The sequence below is a fragment of the Prionailurus bengalensis genome, chromosome D1 (assembly GCF_016509475.1).
Source record: "Prionailurus bengalensis isolate Pbe53 chromosome D1, Fcat_Pben_1.1_paternal_pri, whole genome shotgun sequence".
NCBI lineage: Eukaryota > Metazoa > Chordata > Mammalia > Carnivora > Felidae > Prionailurus > Prionailurus bengalensis.
Window position 1 is genome coordinate 1,058,087 of NC_057346.1, and position 26,552 is coordinate 1,084,638.

General features: G+C 47.8%; 1 protein-coding gene across 1 annotated transcript in view; it reads right to left on the bottom strand.

The window, feature by feature from the left end:
- Window positions 1–26,552, bottom strand: part of TMEM123 (transmembrane protein 123) — a 57,653-nt gene that overhangs the window by 27,600 nt on the left and 3,501 nt on the right. Inside the window, exon 2 of the mRNA XM_043579176.1 lies at window positions 24,714–24,770. Within this exon, the coding sequence (XP_043435111.1) occupies window positions 24,714–24,770 (57 nt within the window). The remainder of the gene's footprint in view (window positions 1–24,713; window positions 24,771–26,552) is intronic.

Here is a 26,552-nt window from a genome sequence, read left to right on the forward strand (position 1 = left end):
TCTGCTTTGGATCCCCCGTCTCCCTCTCTCTCTGCCCCTCCCCTGCTCATCCTCTCTTTCTCTCTCAAAAATAAACGTTTTAAAAAAATAAAAACAAAAGTTATCACAAAAGCATACAAAGGTAGTGTAAAACTCACTGATACTGTTGTGGTAATGGTGGTACAGAATTCATTTAGAACTCTACAAGTTCGATAAGAAAATACCCATACGTTCAAAGATGTGTTACAAGTTACACGACATAAAAAAACCATAAACTACCATTAATTATCTAAAGTGTAAGGGGGACCAGAGGCAGAAGTGTCAACCTTAGGAATTCTATTGAAGTTGTTATCAGCTTAAAACAGGGTGTTAAATTTTAAAATATTTTATGTAAGCTTCATAATAACCACGAGATAAAATCTACAGTTAATTACACAAAAGAACATGATTTAGAAGTCAAAGCATTCAAACACCAAAAAACATCAAACACAGAAAAGCAGGATATGAAAAAAGTAACAACGGATCTACAAAACAGCCAAAAATCAACAAAAACGCGAAAGTAAATCCTTACGTACGAACAATTACTTTTGATATAAATGCACTAAACTCTCCAATCAGAAGACATAGAATGGCTGAATAGATTAAAAACAAACACACAAAAAAAACAAGATCTAGGACATGCCGCCTACAAGAGACTCACTATAGCCCTGAAGACACACACCGACTGGAAGTGAACGAATGGGAGAGATTTCAAGCCAATGGTAAACAGAAGAATTCGTAGTAGCTACACTTAAGTGACACAAAAATACACTTTAAACTGAAAGTGCCAAGAATACACAGACAAGGCCATGATGTAATCATAAAGGAGCCAATCCCTCAAAAAGATGTCACAATCGTTGGGGTGCCCGGGTGGCTCAGTCAGTTCAGCGTCTGACTCTTGATTTCGGCTCAGGCCATGGGATCGAGCCCCAAGTCGAGCTACTTGCTGAGAGCATGGAGCCTGCGTGGGATTCTCTCTCTCTCCTTCTGCGCCTCTCCTCTGCTCTTGCTCTCTCAAAAGCAGCAACGATTATAATTATTTATGTACCCAAACGCTGCAGAATATGTAACGCAAAAAACTAAGGGGCAAAAGGAGAAACAGTAATTACTAAGGTAGCAGGTTTGAATGTCCCACAGCAGATGGACCCAAGAGACATATGCAAATCAGTCTGACAACAAAATACACATTCTTCTCAAGAGCACGGAGAACGTGTTCTAGCATAGACCGTATGTTCCACAGGCCGCAAGACAAGTCGTACCAAGTCCAAGCACGGGCATCTTCGTGGGAGTGTCGCTGGGAACAGAAGGGCCAGCAGAGGACCTTTTCTTGCTCTCCTTCTGCCTAGCTGACCCAACACCAGTTGCTGACACTTGCGACACCCCCCACCCACCGTGTGAGCGTCACTCCTGTAATCCCAGTGTTCCCGCAGAGCCCCCTTGCCCAAACTGCCCACCCTGGCAGGCACCCACACCACTCCCGGGGTGCAGCTTCAGCTGGGACCGGGGCCCCTCCGAAGCACCTCCCTGCCATACTCAGTGGGCCGCCTCAGACAGGACCAGCCCCTGTCCCCCTCCAAAGCAGCTCCGGCCGGGGGGATGGGGAAGTCCCGCCCCACCAGTTCACCAGCAGCAGTCATGACTCAGCCACAAGAGGGGCAGTGCATGAGGCCCACAGGGGACATCCCTGGAGTGCCCAGTTGTGGTGGCCCGGGGAGACTGTGCCTCAGAGCCCTGCAGGACGCCTTCTGTAGAAGACCACTCCCTCGAGATCAGGAGACATACCTGATCTACCTAACAGAAGAGATGAATGCAAAGGCAAAATTAGGACACACAGGAATACGTTCTAAGCAAAAGAATGAGACAAAGCCTCAAGAAAAATAACTAAATGAAACAGATGAACAATTTGAGAAAGGGTTCAAAGTGAGAGTCAAAAGGTAATCCCCCAAATTAGGAGAATGGATGAACATATGGAGAACTTCAAAGAATTAGAAACTATAAGAACCAATCAGAACTAAAAACTACAATAACTGAAACGAGAAACACACTAGAGGAATCAACAGCAAAGCAGAGGAGGCAGAGAAATGATCCGAGATCTGGAAAACTGAGTGGTGGGAATCACCCAAGCTCAGCAGCAGAAAGGAATTTTATCTAATTTGTAGCAAAAAGGAATTAAAATTTTTTTCAATGTTTATTATTTATTTTTGAGAGGGAGAAAGAGAAAGAGAGAATGAGCGGGAGAGGGGCAGAGAGAGAGGGAAACACAATTGAAAGCAGGCTCCAGGTGCTGAGCTGTCAGCACAGAGCCTGATGCGGGGCTCAAACCCATGAGCCGTGAGATCATGACCTGAGCTGAAGGCGGACACTTAGGACGCTTAACCGACTGAGCCCCCAGGTGCCCCGACAGAAAGGAATTTTTAAAATACAGAAAGTTGACGTGGTATCTGTAATGACACGAAGCATACCAACATTCACATTACAGGGGAACCAGGAGGAGAAGAGAGGAAGGGCTGAAAAGGTACGTGAAGGGATAATGTTTTCTATCCTGGGGAAGGACAGAGATGTCCAGGCCCAGGAAGCACAGAGAGTCCCAAACAAGAAAAACCCAAAGAGGTCCACAAAGACAGAAAGAGCTGCAAAGTAGCAACAGTAAAGCAACCAGTCACATAAAAGGGAAGCCTTCAAAGACCACCAGCTGATTTTTCAGCACAACCTTTTCAGGTCACAAGGGAGAGGCATCTACTCAAAGTGCCTTAAGAAAAAAAAAAACCTGGGGCGCCTGGGTGGCGCAGTCAGTTAAGCGTCTGACTTAAGCCAGGTCACGATCTTGCGGGCCGGGAGTTCGAGCCCCGCGTCAGGCTCTGGGCTGATGGCTCAGAGCCTGGAGCCTGTTTCCGATTCTGTGTCTCCCTCTCTCTCTGCCCCTCCCCCGTTCATGCTCTGTCTCTCTCTGTCCCAAAAATAAATAAACGTTGAAAAAAAGAAAAAAAAAAACCTACAGGAGCATCTGGGTGGCTCAGTAGTTAAGTGTCTGACTTTGTCTTAGGCCATGATCTTGCAGTTCGTGAGTTCGAGCCCCGCACAGGGCTCTCCACTCTCAGTGCAGAGCCTGCTCTGGATCTCTATCTCCCTGTCTCTCTGCCCCTCCCCTGCTTGTGCACTCTTTCTCTCTTTCTCTGTCAAAAATAAGTAGCTTTAAAAAAAGGCTAATATAAAAAAAAAAGTAAAAAGACAAAACCTACAACCAAGAACACTCTACCCAGCAATATTATCGCTTAGCACTGAGGGAAGATAAGGAGTTCCCATACAAGGAAAACTTAAAGGAGTTAAAGGTCCCTCTGTTAAAGGGACCTTTTAAAGGAGAAATGAAAAGGCCATAACTAGAGGAAAATTAAGAAAAAAAACCTCACTGGCAAAAGCACACATATAATAAAGGCAGCGAATGACCCACTTCTACAGCTGGCATGAGGGGCGCCTGGGTGGCTCCGTCGGTTAAGCATCCCACTTCGGCTCAGGTCATGGTCTCACGGTCCGTGGGTTCGAGGCCCGCGTCAGGCTCCATGCTGACAGCTCGGAGCCTGGAGCCTGCCTTGGAGTCTGTGTCCCCCTCTCTCTGCCCTCCCCCACTCACGCTCTGTCTCTAAAAAATAAATAAATATTAAAAAAAAAATAAAGCTGGCATGAAAGTTAAAAAACAAAAGGGGTAAAAATAAACCGTATCTGTAATAGTTAGAAGGCATACGAAATAAAAAGACATACAATATGATGTCAAATATATAAAACGTGGACGGGAGAGTGAAAACGTAGTGCTTTTAGGATGTGTTCTAACCTCAGGGACCACCAACTGAAGAGACTGTTAAGATACATGGTGTTCTATACGAACTCCCAAAACCTGTAAGAGATGCAGGCTGACCTCTTCTTGTGCTTCCCTTTATTGTACCTTACAACCGCTTTATTATTTTTTTTAGAACAAATTCAAGGTTTATGGCAATCCTGCATCGAACGAGCACCGTTTCCCCCACACCATTTGCTCACTTCGTGTCTGTGCCACATTTTGGTGATTGTGGCAACGTGTCCTGCTTTTGCGTTATTACACTTGTTATGGCCACCAGTTATCTTTGGTGTTCCTATTTTAATTCTTTTGGGGCGCCACAAACCACACCTGCGTGTGTGTTCTGACTGCCGCCCTGACCCGCCGTTCTGGTCTCTCCCTCTTCCCGGAGACACAACGGTATGGGAAGCAGACCGACAGCCTTGCATAGGCCCAGGGCAGGCTGCACCACGGGGGGCCACTTCGGCATGAAGACCATTTTGAGCTAAAAGCCATCAGGAACCAGCAGATTTAGCAGAGGCTCTTCCACCCCCACCAGCCCTCAACTACCTCAAACAACCTCCATGAGGGGCCGGGCCTGCCCCAGGAAGCCAGCGGTCACCACAGAGAGCCGCCAGTACGAATGAGGGATGGAGGACAGGGAGGAGCCTAGCAAGGCCCATCGTGTGAGTGGCCCGGCAAACGCCTCCTTCTTCCCGAGGACTCATTCCTTCAAGACTCAGACCCCCACCCCCTTGGTTCAGGATGACGGGCACACCTCACTGTGTGTGTTGCTGGAGTCTGTATGTTTGTGTGGCTTCCTCATACATACGTTATTAAATGTGATCTTCTGCTCACGTCTCATGTCCACTTGAGTCTCAGTCCGGCTGGAACGACCTCAAGGGGACAGGATATTCTTGCTCGTGACAGCCGCTAAGCGGTGAAGTGCAAAGAAGGGTCTCAGGCCTCCACTCGCCTCGAACGCTACAAGTGACTGGGCCTAGTGAGGAAAGCCTCACTTGCGGCCTAACGGCGAGCTGTGAGCAGAGAAGTTCCACACAGACGTGGAAGGCGCGGCTCCGGTGAGCACACGAGTAAGAGAGTGAGTGAGGCGGCCTTACTGCCAGTGTGGACAACGATCTAAAGGTCCCAATACAGGATCAGACCAGCCACGACGCTCCCTTATGCCAAAGTGTCACCCAGGGCACTTGTGAGGAAGCCGCAGAGCTCGAGACTGGCCAGGTGGGTGCGTGAGGCCTCGGGACAGAGGCCGTCTCCACAACGCCCCAGCGCAGCCACCCGGTAGAGAGGCCGCCGACTCACTTGGATGGCCCACCTGAGGGAGCTACACTAAACGACAGATTTTCAGCGTGGACAAGACGGCCCCCGCTGAAGGGCCCGCCCAGGATGTCCTAGCCGGAGACGGGTCAGCGCCCGGCTTCCCAGGACAGGCTGACCCTCCCTCTAGGGCCAGGGCGGCGACGACCGCGCGGGGGCCCGGGGCCCAGGGGCCACTCTGCAGGTGCCACCCCGGCTACCCCACCCGGGCCCCGGTTGGAACAACAAAGCCCGATGACCGCACTGTTATTTACGGCAGCCCTCGAGCTTTTCATTTTTAATATTTTAACAGTCCAGAGGTTTTTGGTTTTTTCACACCGCCCGCGCGGGGACTCCCAGGGCCCGGGCCCCAGCAGCTCAGGCCCTCCCACGGGGTCCCCGGCCAGGCCGGCGCCCCCGCTGAGCCCCAGCACCTCGCCGCGTGGCTTCCTTCCTTCCCAGTCACGTTCCTTCCCGCGCTTCGGGAAGCCGGCGGCTCGCCACGTGCCCTAGTTCTCGGCCGAATCCTGCCCATCACCGGCCTGCTCGCCACCGTACCAAGAGCATGCTGGGAGCCTCTGCAGACACTTCCGGTGTGGCCACCGCGGCACCTGCAGGGGGCGCTCCTTTCACCGGAGCCCGTTCCCTCCACGTCCACAGCGTCCCCTGGGTTCACAGATATGTGGCTACAGGGACACGGCCACGTTTTCTAGGAGGCCAGAGAACACGCAGTGGGCGCCTCTCTTCTTTCCCTCTGTGTTGGTCATTTTGGTGAATTACTGGCCCAAAGGCCACGCTGTATTATTTTAAGCCCGAGGTTGAGAGCTTGTGCTCAGAAGAATAGTTTCCTTTAAAAATATCAGTGCTAGGGCACCTGACTGGCTCAGTGGGTAGGGCGTGTGACTCTTAAACTTGGGGTTGTTGAACTTAGGGTTGTGAGTTCAAGCCCCACGCTGGGTATAAAGACTACTTAAAAATGGCATCTTAAAAAAAAAAAAATAAAAACATCAGGGCTCACTGACAAGATATCTGGTCATCTGAGAGCTGTGATGCACATGTCCAAGGAGGTCAATGTTCTCATGTCTGCCAACACTATACCCACCCTGCAACCCACACACCAAGGAGTAATTTCTACATTCAAGTGTTGTTATTTAAGCAATACCTTTCATTACGTCAAGGGGATCAAGAGTACGCTCATGTTGCGCACTGAGTCATATATGGACGTGCTGAATCACTATGTTGTACACCTGAAACTAATATAACACCGTGCAGTAACTACAGTGGAATTAAAAAAGGAAAGAAATATATTTCCTAAGGCTGTAGCTGAGCAGAGTCAATGAAAAACCTTGTGGAAAGGATTCCCCATTTGAGATGCCATTAAGAACATGAGCAATTCATGGGAAGTGGTCAAAACATCAACATTAAAAAGGGTTTCACGGTGGGGCTGGGGGTGCCAGAGTGACTCAGTCAGTTAAGCATCTGACCTCGGCTCAGGTCACGATCTCGGGGTTCCTGAGTTCGAGCCTCGCGTCCAACTCTGTGCTGACAGCTAGAAGCCTGGAGCCTGCTTCCAATCCTCTGTCTCCCCCTTTCTCTGTCCCTGCCCTGCTCATGCTCTCTTTCTCTCAAATATAAATAAATGTTAAAAAAAAAAGGGGGGGGGGCAGGGCTTCACAACAGTTGATTCCAGCCCTCAGGGAGGACTGTGGGGGGTTCAAAAGCAAAGTGGAGGAAACAGCCAGAGGGCTCAAGTCAGAAGTGGAGCCTGAAGACAGACCTGATCCATCTACAATCTCGTGATCAAACGTACACGGATGAAGAGCTGGTTCTTACGGATGAGCAAAGGAAGGGGTTTCTTGAGATTGAATCTACTCCTGGTGGAGATGCTGCGAAGACTGTTGGGATGACAACACAGGATTCAGAACAGGACACGAACTTAGTTCATAAAGCAGCAGAGGGTTTCAGACGATGGACTCCAGTTTTGAAAGAAGTTCTACTCTCGGTAAAATGTTATCTAATGGCATCGCGTGACACAGAAGGAATCGTTCATGGGAAAAAAAGATCACACAATGTGGCAAGATTTGTCTTCTTATTTTAATAAATCCACAGCCTTCAGCAACCACACCCTGATCAGTCAACAGCCAACAACAGAGGCAAGACCTTCCACCAGGAGAAATATTAGGACTCACTTCAAGCTGAGGTGACGACGAGCATTTTGTAAGCAATAAACTTTTTAAAATTAAGATATGTACTTTTTTAGATAGAATGCTATTGCACATTTAATAGGCTATAGTGTGAACCTAAGTTTTAAATGCAGTGGGAAACCAAAACATTCATTTAACTCTCTTTACTGTGGTGGTCTGGAACTGAAACCACTGTATCTTCAAGGTGTGCCTGTGCACAAAAACTAAAGAAAAAGAAATCCAAACACTGAAGAAATTTTTATCACATCACAAGTGAAGAACAAGAGAAGAAACAAAGAACTACAAAACCAGGAATCAACACAATAGCAATAAGTGCAAATGTATTAATAATTATGTTAAATGTAAATGCTGTAATTCCAAGACAGGGATTAAAGGGATTAAAAGAGACCCAGAGGCACCTGGGTGGCTCAGTCAGTTGAGCGCCCGACTTCGGCGCAGGTCATGATCTCACAGTTGGTGAGTTCGAGCCCCGCATCGGGCTCTGTGCTGACAGCTCGGAACCTGCTTCGGATTCTGCATCTCCCTCTCTCTCTGCCCCTTCCTCGCTCATGCTCTGTCTCTGTCTCTCAAAAATGAATAAACATTAAAAAAAAATTTTTTAAAGAGACCCATCCACAGGCTGCATTTAAGAGCCTCATTCAGGTTTAAAGACACACAGAGTCAAAGGAGACGGAAACAGACATTCCCTGCATTGGAAATCAAATCAAAAGAAACCTGGGGAAGCAATACTCACACCAGACAAAATAGACTGTGCAAGATAAATGTAACAAGAGAAAGGTGTTATATAATGATAAAGGCAGCTGTTCAACAAGGGGACACCACAATTCTAATGGCTATGTACCTGAGATAGGAGCACCCAAATATAGGAGAAAATGGTAGTAACAGTCAGGGACTTTTTTTTTTTTAATTTAAATTCTAGTTAACACACAGTACACTCTTGGTTTCAGGAGTAGAGCCCAGTGATTCATCACGTACATACAACACCCAGCGCTCATCCCAACAAGGACGTTCCTTAATGCCCATCCCACATCTAGCTCATCCCCCCACCCTCCTCCCTCCATCAACCCTCAGTTTGTTCTCCGTATTTAACAGTCTCCGGTGGTTTGTTTCCCTCTCTTCTCCCCCTGCCTCCACCTTCCCATATGTTCTTGTATTGTGTTTCTTAAATTCTACATATGAGTGAAATCATCTGGTATTTGTCTTTTCTGACTTCTATCAGCATAATACATTCAAGCTCTATCCATGTCGCTGCAAATGGCAAGATTTCATTCTTTTTGACAGCTGAGTAACAACCCATTGTATATATACACCATATCTTCTTTATTCATGTTATCAGTCAATAGACACTAGGGTTCTCTCCATAGTTTGGCTATTGTTGATAATGCTGCTATAAACATCAGGGTGCACGTACCCCTTTGAATCTATATTTTTGTATCCTTTGGGTAAATACCTAATAGTGCAATTGCTGGACTGTAGGGTAGTTCTATTTTTAGTTTCTTGAGGAACCTCCATGCTGTTACCCAAAGGGGCTGTGTCAGTTTGTATTCCTACCAACAGTGCAAGAGGGTTCCCCACTCTCTACATCGTCGCTGACACCTGGTGTTTCTTGTGTTGTTAATTTTAGCCATTCTGACAGCTGTGATGTTATATCCCATTGTGGTTTGGACTGATAGTTCCCTGATGATGGGTGATGTTGAACATCTTTTCACGTGTCTGTTGGCTACCTGGATGTCCTCTTTGAAAAAGTGTCTATTCATGTCTTCTGCCAATTTCTTAACTGGGTTGTTCATTTTTTTGGGTGTTGAGTTTGATACGTTGTTTATAGATTTTGGATACTAACTCTTTATCAGTTAAGTCATTTGCAAATATCTTCTCCCATCCTACCCTGCCTTTTAGGTTTGTTGACTGTTTCCTTCTCTGTGCAGAAACTTCTTATCTTGATGAGGTCCCAATAGTTCATTTTTGCTTCTGTTTCCCTTGCCTCCGGCAATGTCTCTGGTAAGAAGTTGCTCTGGCCAAGATCCAAGAGGTTACTGCCTGTGTTCTCCTCTAGGATTTTGATGGTTTCGTGTCTCCCACTTAGGTCTTTCATCCATTTTGAATTTATTTTTGTGTATGGTGTAAGAAAGTTGAAAGCATCTATGCTTCAACAGGGGACGTTCAAACCTCATTTATATTAATCATCCAGACAGATCACCGTAAGGAAATAGTGGCTTTAAACGACACATTAGACCAGATGGACCTAAGAGATACATATACAACATTCCATCCAAAACCAGGATACACATCCTCTTTTGGGTGTACACAGGACACTGTGCAGAAAAGAGGACATGATGGGCCATAAAACGAGTCTAAAAAATTTAAGACTGAAATCATATCAAGCATCTTTTCCAACCACAAGTATTGAACCAAAAGTCAATTACAAGAAACAAACTGGAACAGACACAGGTGGATGTTCAGCAATATGTTACTACAACCAGTGGGTCAAGGAAGACAACCAAGAGGCAATGAAAAAATGCCTTGGGACACCTGGATGGATCAGTCTGTTAAATGTCCCACTTCGGCTGAGGTCATGATCTCACGATTCCTGAGTTCCCCCCATCTGTGGCACAGCAAAAACCATTCTAAGAGGGAAGCTTATAGTGATACAGGCCTACCTCAAGAAATAAGAAAATTGCCCATCAACACTGATACCTAAAGAAACTGAAAAATGAAACAGACTAATAAAAAAAAAATCAATAAAACCAAGAGCTGATTCTTTAAAGACATAAAATTGATAAACCCTTAGCCAGATTCATCAAGGAAAAGGGAGAAGTCGGAATCAGAAACTCAGGACAAATTACAACCAACAGCACAAAAACACAAGGGGTAAGAGTAACTGCTATGCATAATTACACCAACAATCTGGACAACCTGGAAGAAATGAATTCCTAGAAACATACGACCTTCCAAAAAAATGAAAAATTTGAACAGACCAATTACTAGAAAAGAAGCTGAACTGGTAATGAAAACACTCCTAACAAAAGTCCAGGACCAGATGGATTCATAAATTCCCCCAAACATTTGAAAAAGAGTTAATACCTATCCTAGTCAAACTATTCCAAAAACTGAAGAGGAAGGAATGTTTGTAAATTCATTCCATGAGGCCAGCATTACCCTGAAACCAAAACCAGACAGAGACACTAAAAAGAAAATTATAGACCGATATCTCTGATGAACAAGGATGCAACAATCCTCAACAAGATATTAGCAGACTGCATTCAACACTACATTAAAAGGATCATTCACCACAACAAAATGGGACATATTCCAGGGATACAAGAGTGTTTTCCTATCTACAAATCAACGTGCTACACAATGTTAACAAAATGATGAATAAAAATATCATCTCCATAGACGCAGGAAAAGCAATGGAGAAAAATCAACATCCACTCACGATAAAAACTCTCAACGAAGTGCCACGTGGGAACATACCTCAACATAATATTGGCCATATATGACAAATCCACAGTTAACATCATACTCAATGGTAGAAAGCTGAAGATCTGGAAAAAGATAAAGACATCCACTCTCACCACATTTATTCAACACAGTACAGTCAACACAAGTTGGTCCTATAGCCAACTGTATATACAAAATCCTCAACAATCTACCCAAGAACTAGTAGAATAAATGAATTCAACAAAGTTTCAGGACACAAAATTTATATTCATCAACTGGTTGCATTTCCATCCATGAGTAACAAACACAAAAGCAAATAAAACAATCTTATTTATAAAAAAGGATAAAACATCACTTTAACCAAGTCACTATACTCTGAAAACAGTAAGGCAATGATGAAAGAAACTGAAGAGGACACAAATACATGGAAAGAGACGCCATGTTCATGGAATTTATACAGGCTGACCTCGTTTTGTTGTACTTTGCTTTACTGTGCTTCACAGATAATGAGGTATTTGTTTTGTGTGTGTGGTTTTTTTTTTTTTTTTTTTTTTTACAGAGTCAAGGTTGTAGCAGTACTACATTAAGCAATTTCACTGGTGCCATTTTTCCAACAGCATTTGCTCACCTCGTGTCTGTCACATTTTGGTTATTCTCAAGGTAGTTAAAATACTCTCATTTTATTTGTTACAGTGAGCTGCGATCAGTGATTAAAATTCCTGAAAGCTCAGATAATGGTTAGCATTTTTTTGTAATAAAGTATTCTTAAGTTCAGGTATATACATTTTTAGTGACATAATCCTATTGCACACTTAGCAGACTATAGTGTAAACATAACTTCACATGCACTGGGAACCCATGAGAGTCATTTGACTCACTTTATTGCAGTGGTCTGGAACCAAGCCTGTTATTTTTTTGATGTGTGCCTGCATTGTTAGGGCATCCGTACTACCTGGAGCAGATTCAATGCAATCCCTATCAAATGCCAGTAGCATTTTCCACAGAACTAGAACAATCCGACAACTCATAGGGAACCACAAAAGACACAGAAAAGTGAAAGCAATCCTAAGAAGAGCAAATCTAGAGGTAGCACATTCAGGTATCAATCTATACTACAAAGCTATAGTAATCAAAATAGTATGGCCCTATACAAAAGTAGACATATATATGGATCAGTGGAACCCAAAAGAGAGCCCAGAAAAAAAACCCATGTTCAAATGGTCAATTAATCTAAGATAAAGCAGGTAAAAGTATACAATGGAGAAAAGACATCTCTTCAGTAAATGGTCCTGGGGAAAATGGACAGCTCCATGCAGAAAAATCAAACTGGACCACGTTCTCTTTCTCAAAAAGTAAATAAACATTTAAAAAATTAAAAAAAATTAAAATTAAACTACCATATGATCCGGCAATTCCACTCACAGGTACTTAACTGAAGAAAATGCAAACACTAATTAAAAAACAAACAAACACACACATCTCTATTTTACCACAGTTTTACAACAGCCAAGATATGGAAGGAACCCTAGTGCCCATGAATAGATCAATGGATAAAGGACACATAATGTGTGTGCATCGTACAACGGAATATGACTTCACCGTAAAGAATGAGATCTTGCCATTTGCAACATCACAGACGGACTTGGTGGTATTATGCTAAATGAAATGCAAGGAAAGAGAAATGAAGTACCACATGATCTCGCTCACACGTGAAATCTAAAGAAAACAAATGAACAAACACAAAGAGACTCAAATACAAGAACAAACTCGTGGCTGTGAGCAGGGCGGAGGATGGGAAGATGGGTAAAACAGGAAAAGGGGATTAAAGACACCAATTTCCAGTTAGAAACGAGTCACAGGGATTTAAAGTACAACATGGGGAGTATAGTCCGTTCTGTAATACCTCTGATGACAGATGGTGGCTAGACTTACTGTGCTGAGCAATTTGTAATGTACGCACATGTTGAATCACAACGTCGTACAGCCGAAACTAAGCCTGTATGTCCACTACAGTTCCAAAAAGACAACGAAAAGGACTCCTCCAACTCCACGGCAACACATCACTAATCCAATTAATATGGGCAAAGGACCTCAACAGACATTTTTCCAGAGAAGATATGCAAGTGGTCAACGAGTACATTAAAAGATGCTCACTATCGCTCGGTACCAGTAAAATGCAAACCAAAGCTGTGCTGACGCATCATCTCATGCTTGTTAGCACGGGTAAGATCAAGACCACTGATAAATGCTGGCGAGGATGTGGATGAAAGGGAAACCTTGAGGGCCGTTGGTAGAACCGTCAAGTGGCAGAGCCACTGGAGACACCAGCATGGAGGTCCCTCCGAAAATCAACAGCAATACCCTATGATCCAACAACTCTACTTCTGGGCATTTGCCCAAAGGAAACAAGAACACTGTGTCGAAGAGATCCCTGCACCCCCACGTTAACAGCAGCTTATCTACAACAGCCAGACAAGCATGGAAACCTATGGGTCCATGAGGGGACGGGTGGGTTAGGAAGTTCTGATACGTGATACACACACAACGGATATTATTCAACTACAAAAAAGGACGAAATCCCACCACTTTCAACACCATGAGTGACCCCCGAGGGCATCGCGTTAAGCAAAGTAAATCAGACACAGGCAAATACTCCATGATCTCACTTACCTCCGGGATTTAAAATAAAGAAACAAACCAAGCTCACAGGAAAAGAAATCAGAGGTGTGGTCACCGGAGGCAGGGGTTGGGGAGGGGAAGCAAATGAAGGTGGTCAAAAGGAACAAGTTTCCAGCTCTAGGATAAGTACTAGGGCTGTGATGTGTAACAGCACCACGGTTAACACTGCAGTATGATATACAGGAAAACTGGGAGTAAATCCTCAAAGGCCACATACATCACAAGAACCAAAAAACCCTTTTTTTGTTTGTTTTGTTTTCTGGGTTTTTCTACCTATGAGATGATGGATGTTAACTTACTATGGTCTTCACAATCTAAATCAAATCATTAGTTATACCTTAAACTTATACAATGCTGTATGTCAACTATTCTCATCGAAACCGTAAAAAATGTTAAGTCTAACGGTGGCGTTACGAAGGTTTAAAAAAAGAGTGTCCTCTTGTTTATAGGAGAAACAAGCCATCTCAATACACACACCTTCATGATAAAAGCCAAACTACTCCTTAGGGGGTTTTCAGCCAGTTTCCTGTGGAGAAAATCACAAATGATTCATGTTTTCATTATCTGTAAAGTTAACTGCTATTTGCTCCTTCTGTTTTCTCATCACACTAAACAGACTTGACGGGATTAAGTAACTCAGGAGGACAGTTTGCTTTAACACCTTCGGGAATTTTCAGCAGGCACGATTGTGAAGAACAGGTGTGTTAAGGGTGACAAACAAAAAAGTCTTATGAATGGGCTGCAACTATTCTGTGCAGCTTTTCAGGTAAATAAGTCTTTCGGTTATGAGACTTCTCTCAAGGCATTTGTCCCTACCCTTCCTTGATAACTACTGGGCTCCTATGCAATCAAAACAATGGGAGGGGCACCTGAGTGGCTCAGTCGGTTGGGCGGCCGACTTCGGCTCAGGTCATGATCTCGCGGTCCGTGAGTTTGAGCCCCGCATCGGGCTCTGTGCTGACAGCTCAGATCCTGGAGCCTGTTTCAGATTCTGTGTCTCCCTCTCTCTGACCCTCTCCCATTCATGCTCTGTCTCTCTCTGTCTCAAAAATAAATAAACGTTAAAAAAAAAAATTAAAAAAAAAAAAAAACAATGGGAATAAAAATAACGAAATCAGGGGCGCCTGGGTGGCTCAGTCAGTTGAACGTCCGACTCTTGGTTTCAGCTCAGGTCACGACCTCACAGTCGTGAGTTCAAGCCCTGCATCGGGCTCTGCGCAGACGGTGAGGAGCCTGCTTGGGATTCTCTCTGCACCTCCCCCGCGCTCTCTTGCTCTCTCAAAGTAAGTAAACTGGACAAAAAAATAACAAAATCACAGTAGTACTAAGAGCACCCCGTGTCCCCCGTGTCCCCCTCCCCGACCTCATGGGGGTGAGCCCAAGAGGAGGACCCCTGGATTGCCTGCCTTTCTCCCCTCATAAGACCTTATCGTTCTTTCCCAAGGCAGTCAGTTTTAAAAGGGCACCCCCGTGGCTAACAACGCCGAATCAGCAGGGGCTCCCTGGAAAGGCTGGCGCCCACCTGCCCACGTCCCATCCTGACCGTCACCCTCACTCCGCGCCGCAGCCCTGGCCACGTGCTCCGCTCGCCACTCAGGTCTCACGGCTCGCGGGTGCCCCCAGACCAGTATTTGTAACGTTCCAGGCAATTCTAATGTGCTGACACGCGAGGAGCCTTGCTCTAAGGCTTGCAGGTTTTTGACATGCCGAGGGGATAACATAACCACAGAGGACGTCTCTGAGGTTTACCCCGCAAGAAACCGCTTCAATCTGAGGTCACCCACCCAGTTCACACTGCGTACTTCCCACACAGCCCCCCCCCCCCATCTTTCTCCAAGACCAGGGGCCGCTTCACCCCCCACAGCATCTCCCGGCAGCGCCTGGTCCTGACCCCTTCCCGGCCCGCGGGGGGCCGAGGCAGCCCCTCCTGGGACCCGCCCCTCCGCCCGCCAGCCCGCAGCTGTTCTCAGCCGTGACCCGTGACAACTTGTTCACCGTGACCGGTGACAACCCCCGAGATCCGTGGGCCCAGCTGTGGGGACCGGACCGGGCCAATAAGCCCCCTGAGCTCACACCCTGAGCCCGCGGCTGGCCGTCCCCTCGCCACGATCCAGCACCACCTGTCTCCAGCTCCACCACGGCCATCCAGGCAGGGTATCCGTTTGGGCTGATTTGTTTAAAATCCTGCATGCCTCCCACCTCATGGCCGGCAAATCCGAACTCCCTGAGGGGCTTCGGCGACCCCGCCCCTCTCCTCCCAGCCCCGCCTTCACCTGCAGGAAGCTCCTGCAGATCAGGGCAGAGCTCAGATGTTCCTGCCAGGCCACAAGGTCACTGGCCTGACCGCTGTTGGGGGGGATGTGGGCACCTGACTCAGCAGGAAGACGGCCTGGGGCACAACCCTGGTGAGCCGGGGCACATCCCCACTGACCTCCTGGATGCTCGAATCCCCGCCCTCCTTGGAAACTTCACCTGAACCTAAGAACACACACAGCCCTGCCCCCCCCCCCCCCACAACACGACCCCCAACCCTCCCGCTAACATTTAAGGCCGCTCTTCACAACCATAAAGTGAAAGGCCCTGTATCCAGTTCAAGGAATGCTGGGCAGGGAAGGGTTCGCGTTGACAAAGGAGCTCCCAGCTCATCTCACAAGTAAGACTGGGGTAGCAAGCATTAAAACCGGCTTCTCCTGTTTCAACGGAAACGTACATGAGGTGTTGTGCTGAGCACTGAGGAGGAGGTGGTGAGTGACAGAACGGACTTGTGGGCTGGGGAGGCTGACTTAAACCCTCAACCAGATGCAGTCGGTCAGAGACTGTTCCCTGAGGAAGGGAAGTTTCAGCTGAGATTGGAAAGCTGAATGGGTGTTAACCAGGCAAAGGCAGGAGGGAAGAGTTCTTCAGGGAGTGAGAACAGTACATGCAAAGGCACTGTGGCAGAGAAGGCGAACACAGGAGGGACCAAAAAAGGGTCACTGTGGCCAAATAGCAAGCAGGAACACATTTAGTTTTTCATTTGTGCCAGGTGCCATTTTAAAGGCAGCTGATTCACATGTTACCTCATCTAGCCCATGACTGCACCTGAACTTGACAGAAAGCACTGAGGCACCAGGACAGTACCTAACTAACCCAAGCTCACTTCAAAGCAAAGAAATTATTTCTTCTTTTTTATCTTCCCTGAAACAAGGGCATGCATACTGACTGGGGGAGGGGGGAGACATGAAAAACTTGTGAATCAAATTCACTGTGGAGTGAAAGTAGTCAAGCCAGTTCTCACTACAGTCAGTTGAGAGACTAAAACCATCACTTTCCAACTAGGTGTTTTCATGTTGTAAGACTGTAACCACAGTGAAATGTTTTGCAGGAGACGATTAATTCCCTTTTTAAGAATCGGTGCCCATGTAGTTAAGTTCAAGTTGAAAAGAACTAAAAATACTTAGTGGAAGTTATTTGAATAATGGTTAAAAAAAAAAAAACTTTTCCCAAATTCCCACAGGAATCATACTATTTTTATAGGTAGAAAAAAAAATAAGGCAGAGACAAGCTAATACAATGACAACCTAATCAACAAATGGGCAAAGGACTTGAGACATTTCTCCAACATGAACCAATGGCCAATAAACACAGAACAGATTCATGCCTTCATGAGTCAACAAAGAAATGAGACACTGTCTCATGCTAGACTGGGGCTCCCTAACCCCATTTCAATGTGAGAGGGATTCCCCCCACCCCCCTGGACCACCACGCAGTTCTTGGGACCCTAGCAGGGTATCCGGAAACTGAGTTCTGACTTACCCACCCGGACACAGCATGGGATCCTGCAAGTGAGGGCTGGGTCCCACAAGACCACCCCCAGGCCGCTGGCTGTGCTTCTAACCACCCGCTACGGTCTGGAGGTTCCAATGACCCCTTAGCCTCTTTTAATTTGCCAGAGCGGCTCACAGAACCTGGGGAATAAAGGACACAAGGCAGCATCCAGACGCATAGAGACAGGGGACGAGGTCTGGCAAGAGGCACGGAGCTCTGATGCCCTTGCCAGGTGACACTCTCCCAGTATCTCTCCCTGTTCACCACCAGGAAGCTCTACTAGAAACGCCCTCTTCTGGGTTTCCCAGGAGGCTTCATACTTGGTCACGCCTAAGTCATTGGCCTAGGCCAACTGAGCCTCCTGCTCCCAACCTCCCCTCCCAGAGTTGAAGACTGAAAGCTCTAACCAACCAACCAACCACAGGGTAGGTCTGGCCCCACCTCTGGGTGGGGTCTCAGAGTCACCTCATTACGGTAACAAAAGACACCTTTAGCACTCGTAACACTCGGGAAATTCCTAGAGTTTAGCTGTGAGCCCGAACCATGGAGGAAGACGGAAAGCACATGAGGAATATACTTGGGTAATCCGAATGACCCGTATGTATTTCTTAACAAATCTCAGGACCGCACGTGCCCCTGGGGACAGGTAGAATCCGAACGTGACAGCATCCTCATGTACCGCCCGTCGGAATGTAAAGGGTGCAGATGATGTGGGAAGCAGGCTGGCAGGTCACTGAGCACGGCGTTTCCACAGGACCCAGAGATTCTCCTCGGTAGTACAGCCAAGCACACAGAGCCACACAAAAATGTGTAAGCGAGTGTTCATAGCCGCGTGATTCCCAACAGCCAAAAGGTAGAAACGGCCTAAGCGTCCATCAACAAATGGACGGAGGAGCAGACTGTCGTCTATGCATCCAGGGGAACAGTTCTCAGCCATAAAAGGGAACGAACCGCTGGCCACACCACCACTTGCATGAACCTAGAAACACTGCTAACGCCAAGACGCCAGTCTCCAGAGAGCACGTACTTCACGACTCCACTCCTATCAAAGTCTGGAAGGACATCCACAGAGACAAAGTACATCAGTGCCTGCCTGGGGCTGGGGGCAGGTGGGCAGGATGGACACAGTGGGTAACAGCTCAAAGGCAAAGTGTTTTTTTTTCTGAGATGATGAAAATGGTCTAAAACGGACCGCGGGGATGGTTGTACGTACCCGTGAGTACACGGAGAACCACTTCACTGTATGGCATGCGAAATTTACGTCAAGAGAGCGGTTTTTAAAAAAGAATCATAAATCAGGGCGCCTGGGTGGCTCAGTCGGTTAAGCGTCTGACTTCGGCTCAGGTCACGATCTCTCCGTCCGTGAGTACGAGCCCCGCATCAGGCTCTGTGCTGACAGCTCAGAGCCTGGAGCCTGTTTCGATTCTGTGTCTCCCTCTCTCTCTGCCCCTCCCCTGTTCATGCTCTGTCTCTCTCATCTCAAAAGTAAATAAACGTTAAAAAAAAAAAAAATAAATAAAAATAAAGATAAAAAAGAACCATAAAAAGCCCCCAAAACCAGTATGAAAATACTCCCCACTCAGTTAAAGGAATTTAGCTCCTAACAGACTTTATGAATCACACCTCAGATTAGCAAACAGTAGAAGGTCTATTACCTGGAGTCTGTAGGAAACAGGCCCCTTTTACTGCCAGTGGGAGGAAACAAATGTGACCTTCTTGGAAGAAAATTTAGCAAAAGTCACCAATTAAAGTAATACACCATTTGCCTCAGCAGCTCCGCTGGCAGGAAAGAGCCCACGGCTGCCCTCGCATGGGTGTGCGCCAAGATAGGCCAGGAGAGGTGCTCGCCACAGCCCTGCTTAAAACCGAACTGCAGATGACCTACGTGTGCATCACCAGGGGGTGCATGAGTGAGCTGGGCTGCGTCTGTCCTGTGGGCCAGCACGTGCCCATGAGGAAGGACGAGGTTTAAGTGAGACCAGCTGGGCAGCCAACAGTGTGCCTGGCGTCACCCACTCATGTTAATGGCAAACGTGTACACCATAGACAGATCACGCGTACGCGATTTTTTGCAAGGATACCTGCGGAAATGTAGACCTTTCCGGCTCCAGACCCTACATGAACGGCTACTCCCTAACTGGGATACACCAGGAGAAGATGTCTGGGTGGGCAAGGAGTCTAGCTCTGAGCTGGTACAGTCCATTTGGGAAAGGACGTGGCGGGGCTCGGTGCAGGAAGAAGACGGGAGCCACGTTCGGCATCTTTCCAAGCACTGCTGAAATTTCTTATCGTGCACGTGCCTTGTGTTTTGAAATTAGTTGTAAATAAGTTACACAGTAAGAAAAAAGAGATACAGAGGACCCCAACCCTGAGCGCCTGAAGCCCATCAGTGCGCAACTCTGGCCACTGTAGCATGCACTGCTGCACACTGGGGTGGGTCATGAGTCCAGAGCAAGCCCGCCAGCTTTCTATGGAAAAGGAGTATTTACCAAACAACAGATAAAGCAAGAAGTGCTGTGGATTTGGTCCCAGCTGAGTCCCAGCTCCGATTCCTCGCACTGGCCTTCAGACTCGGGGGGGGGGGGGCGCACGCTCCTGCACCCCGTGTGTGCCGGACCCCAGCCCTTGGCATGCATCGCCCAACCCCACCCAGAGGTCTGGGTGCTGGCTCTTCTGCCCCGGGTCTTCCCCTGGTGCCCAATTTCACCCCCACCGTGTTTGGTTCTGCCTGCCTCTGAAAGGCAAGAGTGTGTAACAACTCCCCCACTTGGACTTTTCTCATTTCCTTTCCTGTGGAGTTCTTGTCAGCACTGCTGGATCCCTGCACGCCTTCTTCGTCCATGTCCTTCACGCGGTTTCTCCCGCCGAGCCCCCCGCCCGGCCCCCGGAACCGCAGCCGACAGGCACTGCTCCCGGGTTCTCCCCCACCTTGCGGACTGGTGGGTCCCCCAGCCCTGCAGCCGCGAGCCTGGAAACGGTGGCAGAGGCCTGAGGCTGCGGCCACCTCCCCGTGGCTCAAGGACAACGTCTGTGGCACCAGCTCGCTCCGTGAACTGAGGCCCTGACTCCAGCCGGATGCACGCTTCCAGCAGGCGCTTCGGGAAACAGAACACCAACCAGTTCCACCGTGACGCCTGCCATCGCGGGGCCCACAGCAGCTCACAAACGCCGCGGCTCGAAACCCCTGGACGGCTGACTTCCCCCGCCCAGGAAAGGCCCAGAGAAGTCAGCACAGTTGCCTCAATCCACATTTCTGGTCTCTTCTTACAAGCCTGCTCTACTGTATTTTTGAGGTCTCCAAGTAAAATCTCACTTCTTTGTTAAATTTTTTTTAACGTTTATTTATTTTTGAGGCAGAGAGAGACAGAGCATGAACGGGGGAGGGGCAGAGAGAGAGGGAGACACAGAATCGGAAACAGGCTCCAGGCTCTGAGCGGTCAGCACAGAGCCTGACGCGGGGCTCGAACTCACGGACCGTGAGGTCGTGACCTGAGCCGAAGTCGGACGCTTAACCGACCGAGCCGCCCAGGCGCCCCTAAAATCTCACTTCTTAAATACTATTTCCATGCCCTGATCTCCTACATGCAACGATGTGATTGCAGTGTCGTTGCCTCACCGTGCCAGCCAGGACCCGCCTGTGCCCCTGCCACATAAGAGGCTCAGTCCCGTTCCAGGCCCCTGTGCCAACAAGTCCCTCTGGCCAGAGCGCCCCTCCCCCAGACTTACGGGGCTGCCCCCCTCCGACAGGCAGGTCTCCCAGACCACACCACCGCTGGGAAGTCCTCCCTGACCGCCTAATCTGAAGCAGCCCTTCCGGGGCTCCCCCACCTCATTTCCTGGTTCACTTCTGTGTATGTTCATTCCATCCTGTTTACTCTTTAAATCACCACCCGAAAACACCTTCCTCAGCCTTTTATCTCCATGGCGTCTACACCCGCTGTGAGATCCTTCGTGTGGGCAGGGCTGTCCTGTTGACAACCCCATGCCGGAGCCGGCCACAGGCAGCTGGCACACGAGACGAACACCCGTTCACTGAGCACGAGTGGACACAGTACACGTGACGTTCCCGCCCTACATTCCCGAAGACAGCATCTGATGATGTTAAAAATCACCATCGGTTTTGAAATGCAATCTTGAAAACAGGAGTCGAACACGACAAAAAGCCTCAGAAATGGACGCAGTTCTGTAAGAGCAAGCGAGCTCCTCGGGGCAGTTTGGGAAACTCTGCCGCCCTCGTGTGCAGAAATCGGAGCCCGAGCCAGGTCCGTGTGCTCGGAATCGCTCTGGTCCTGCCACATCTGTGGACAAAACCACGCCAACTACAGACGTGGGAAGGGCCGGACCCGGGATGTGTCACCAGGCCCCAGGCAAGTCTGTGTGCACCGCACGTGAAGGGAGACGAACTCGGAGCAAATGAGGCCCAAGGAAAGAGCTTCAGCCTGGATGGTAATCCCCTGTCCTGGGGAAGCATCAGTGATAAGGGGTCACCAGTGAGAAATGCTGTCCCTTCTGAACCATGTCCAGCTCCCTTGTATCTCTGCCCAAACCTGTTGCTGACAGGTAACCTGGGCATGTGGCATCCTTGCACCGTCAACAATAAATTCATCCAGACTCTAAAATAGAAGCCCTCTGACTGTATGTAAAATGAGAAGAACGGTTTTCTCTACAGGCTGAAAACGTGTCCCAAGATCTGATAAAATACTTTTTTTTAAAAAGCGCTCTCGGGGCGCCTGGGTGGCTCCGTCGGTTAAGCATCCGACTTCAGCTCAGGTCATGATCTCACAGTCCATGAGTTGGAGCCCCACGTCGGGCTCTGTGCTGACAGCTCAGAGCCTGGAGCCTGTTTCAGATTCTGTGTCTCCCTCACTCTCTGCCCCTCCCCTATTCATGCTCTTGTCTCTGTCTCAAAAATAAATAAGCGTTAAAAAAAAAAAAAGCGCTAATTGCCCAACAATAATCATTATTACATTTTAGGTAATGTATCTTTCCCCCTCCAATTAAAAATTTCTGTAGAATCACTAAAACGAAGTAAGACCCTCTAGAAAAGAGTGTCAAAAATATAGCTAATACTCATCAGAAGACAATGGGGGCGTATGAAAATACAACCCTTACATATAATTGAGTGGCACAACCCCAAAGGGACCTCAACTTCTGATTCTCTGACCTCAGGCATTGACATTATTCTACGAACAACAACAAAGCAGCTATAATAATGGAGAACACTGGAGCACGGACCAGTCACGTCTGCAAAACACATACAGTGGTTCTTTGATGAGGTCAGCCAGCAGTGACAAAACACATATTTGGTTCCACAATTCAGTTCAACCCACGTGTTACCTCCTACGCACCGGGCACAGAGCTGGGATGATTAAGTCATAGACACCACTCTCAACGAACTTAGATGGAGACTAAAAACAAACCAAACAGAGAAAAAAGATTTGCTGAATCTAATGTGTGGAGTCCTCAAAAACGGACAGGCACCAATGTCTCCAGGAGTGCTGCTGGCACTTTGCACTTTTCCCAAGAACACCATCCTGCAGTTCACAAAAGACAGCAGTGTGCTAAAGAAAAGTGTTCTTTTCCTTTTGGAATCGATGCCAAATAAACCATGCTGGACAAACAGCATCAAGTAAATTGGTGATGTTTAAAAACAATGTTTTCAATATAGAAGGGTTTGCCTTACTACAGAAGACAAAATAGTAAGCATGACGTCCTATAAAAACACACAACTGCAACACGTTATGTGTTTCAAGATCCAAAGAGGCTGTAATAAGAACAAGTTAACAGTTACGGAAAGCGTTACACACTGAACAACCAAAAAATTTTTATAGCAGCTGTATTATCCGATGTCTTAAGAAAAACCTTTTGAGGCCATGCCTCTTTTTCACTCCACAAATTTCCTGGTGTCAGAGTTGAGGGCGTGTGAAATCATCCCACTGACTAGAGGCATTGATCTTTACCAACTTGTCCACAAGTGTCAGCAGTGGTATTTCTTCACTGAACAGGGTTTTTAAAGGTAAGACCACACCACGGTTTCAGGAAATGCCGCGAGGGCGCCCAGGTTTCGAATCCCAGGAAGTGAGTTTCAAATCTGGGCTGTGCCATGGGACCTCGGGCAAGCTTCTCAACCACCCTGGGACTCAGTTTCCTCCTGTGTGACAGAGAACCACACCCCTCGTCTGCACTTACATCAGCAAACGTGTGACAAGTTTCTTAGGCATTGCAGGCATCCTGTAAATGCTGGCAATTAACACGGTTGTTACTGCTACCTTTCCTCTACCTCCTGGGTTTGTGCAAAGTTGATGCTCAGCGGTACTCAATTAGATTCAGTAAAGGCCAACAGGAAAAGTCACCTAATAATCTAGTTCAGATATTTTTTTAAAAACCCTCATATAACTGTCTGGCAATAATCGTTATGACATCTGGGGGTAATCTATCTAGTCTTTTTCCCCAGACGAAGAATTGCCTACAGAATTACTAAAGCTAACATAGAAGAGTGCTCTCTATTCAGCCAGAGGCCAATCGGGGAGGAGACACGATGAGAAGCACAGAGGTAACTGAGAACACGACATACGCACAGCACGGAGACGCTGACGGCAGTCGGCACTCCACAAAGCCACGCAACAATGCGAACGTACGTAAAGCTGCTCAACCGTTCACTTAGAAATGGTTGACATTCCGGGTTTCACATGATGTGTATTTTTCCACAACGAGATAAAATAAAACAACCACAAGAACTCCAAGAAGTCAGGGCTTGGACAGCCTTGTGTCCTGGGCACCCAGAACGCCTCCGCACATTCCAGACCCTCTGTAAATACTCGGTGGATGAAAAGTGGAGACCACGGGTCTGGTGAGGGGACCTTCGTACCTGTTCTGGTTTCGACCTCAGTGCAAGCAATGTGCTGTGACCGTTTACTGCTGACGCCCAGGACATCAGCGTGGTTCCCAGATCCCTCCACGCCGGTGGGCTCTCAGTTCCAACCAAGACACCCGTGTGTCAACGGGAAGCAAGTCGGGGGGCTGCGACCTGACCGACGTTGGAAACGTAAGCAGGGTCTCCCTGGAGTCACCCACGGCGGACGGGACCGGAGCGGCTCGTCGCACCGGCGACTCAAGTACTCAGGTTTCCCGTCCACAGCACGATGCCAGACCTTCACGTCTAAAAACGGGCTTCGAAGCTCAGTACGAAATCCCAGTAAGACACAAAGTGTCAGCATTCATTCAGGTCCTTGCCGGCCCAAGAAAGAATATGACCTGGCAGGCTCTCCGTTATTGCTGCCCACTAAGCACAGCCCTGGAAGGAGGGTGCGGGGACCTATGAATCAGGGACTTGTGGCCCAAACAGGTCACCGTCCCAGCTCCTCGTGCTCCCCTGCCGATCTCACTTTCCGTCGCCGAGACAGATGAAAACCAATGCTTTCCAACCTGTCTAAACTCACCTGTTGAGTCAGCACTGTCATTTCCTGGAGACACCAACTTCCTTGTGTCTGGAGGTCCTGTAAAAATAAAAACATGTCCTGTGATGAAAAAACATCTGATATTTATCTGAGGCCCCTGGCATCGGGTGGTGGTGCTGTGGGCGGGAAGGCGGATGTCCACAGCAGGGTCCACTTTTGCCACTGTTGCTCTGAAGCGTACCTTTCAAGTAAGTGTCAGTAAATGCGGGGCTGTGTGACTGGAGTCCTTCAAGACAGAAAACACGCAGCTTACGTAACCAACACTCACACGGTACTTGCTATGAGCCGGTACCGAAAAGTCTGTCCACCTGCCCGCGGACATGGCAAGGCGCGAGACAGAAACCAATCTTTGCTACTGACCCTTCTGCTCGGCCGAGCGCCGTGGACCGCCCGGGAGGTCCTGCACCACCAAGACCCCCGACTTTGGACAGCAGAGAGCGGACGACCTGGGTAGGATTTTCCTTTTTTCCCCCCCATCTCACCTCTGGCAAACAGCAGTCTGTTCTCTGTGTTTTAGACTTTGTCGTTTTTTGCTTTGTTCATTGGTTTCTTAAACTCCACACGTGAGTGAAATCATATACTTTTCTAACTTACTTCACTTAACGTCATACTCTCTAGCCCCATCCACGTGGTTGCCAAAGCCAAGATTTCGCTCTTTTTTACGGCTGAGGAACATTCCATCACACACGCGTGCGCACATCTCTGTCACCTGCCGAGGGACACTTGGGCTGCTTCCGTATTTGGGCTACTGCAAATAATGCTGCAGTAAACATAGGGGTGCATGCACCTTTTCAAGTAAGTGTCATTTTCTTCTGATAGACATTCAAAAGTGGAATTGCTGGCCATGGGGTAGTTCTATTTTTAACTTTTTGAGGAACCGCCATACTGTTTTCCACAGTGGCTGTACCAGTTTGCATTCCCAACAACAGTGCATGAGGGTTCCTTTCTCTCCACATCCTCACCAGCACCTGTGCTTTTTTGCCTGTTTCTAGCCATGCTGACAGGTGTGATGTGGTTTTTCCTTGTGGTTTTGATTTGCATCTCAGGAGTGACGTTGAGCATCTTTTCGTGTGTCTGCTGGCCACCTGGATGTCTTCTTTGGGGAAATATATATTCAGGTCCTCTGCCCGTTTTTTAATTGTATTGTTTTGGTGTTGAGTTAACTTAAGGTCTTCATCTATTTTGGATATTAGCCCCTTAGGATTTTTATTTTTAATTGCAAGCCTTCTCACAGAAGTATGATTCTTTTAATTTCTAACTAGTACTCTAAGATTTGGAAAAAGTTTAGAAGAATTCTATGCCCCAGTTAAGCAACTTTTCAGAGGGGTTTATTCAACCTGGCTCTTGGTATCATGGAGTATAAAATACGTACATAACGTAGGAAGAGAGCAAGTATATTACCCACGAAGATAGCCCTCCCCGACCCAAACACCCCTCACAGCACAAGGTACGCAGTAATGAGTCTGAAGGATCTATTGTCACTGTGTGCGCACATTTCTTTCTCTTAATGAACTATCCCATTTGGTGTGAAGGTAAATCGGATGATCAAGGCCTGCAGACCGTGTCTGCTAAGAGCAGCCTTGAGGGGGGCGCTAGCATTCATGGACGAGTGACTCCTGGTGAAAAGGAGGCAGTGTCCCAGCGGCGCGTGTTCGCCTCACTGTACCGTCCTCACGTATCCGGCAGCTGGTATCGAATGCTGGCCGATATTGGGAAGAACGTTCTGCATGCCAGGACTGCGGGGGAGCACGTGACTGGCACTGGCTCACCCAGCCCTAGCCGACAGGTCCTAGACAGGAATACCGTCGTCAGGGCCAGGAA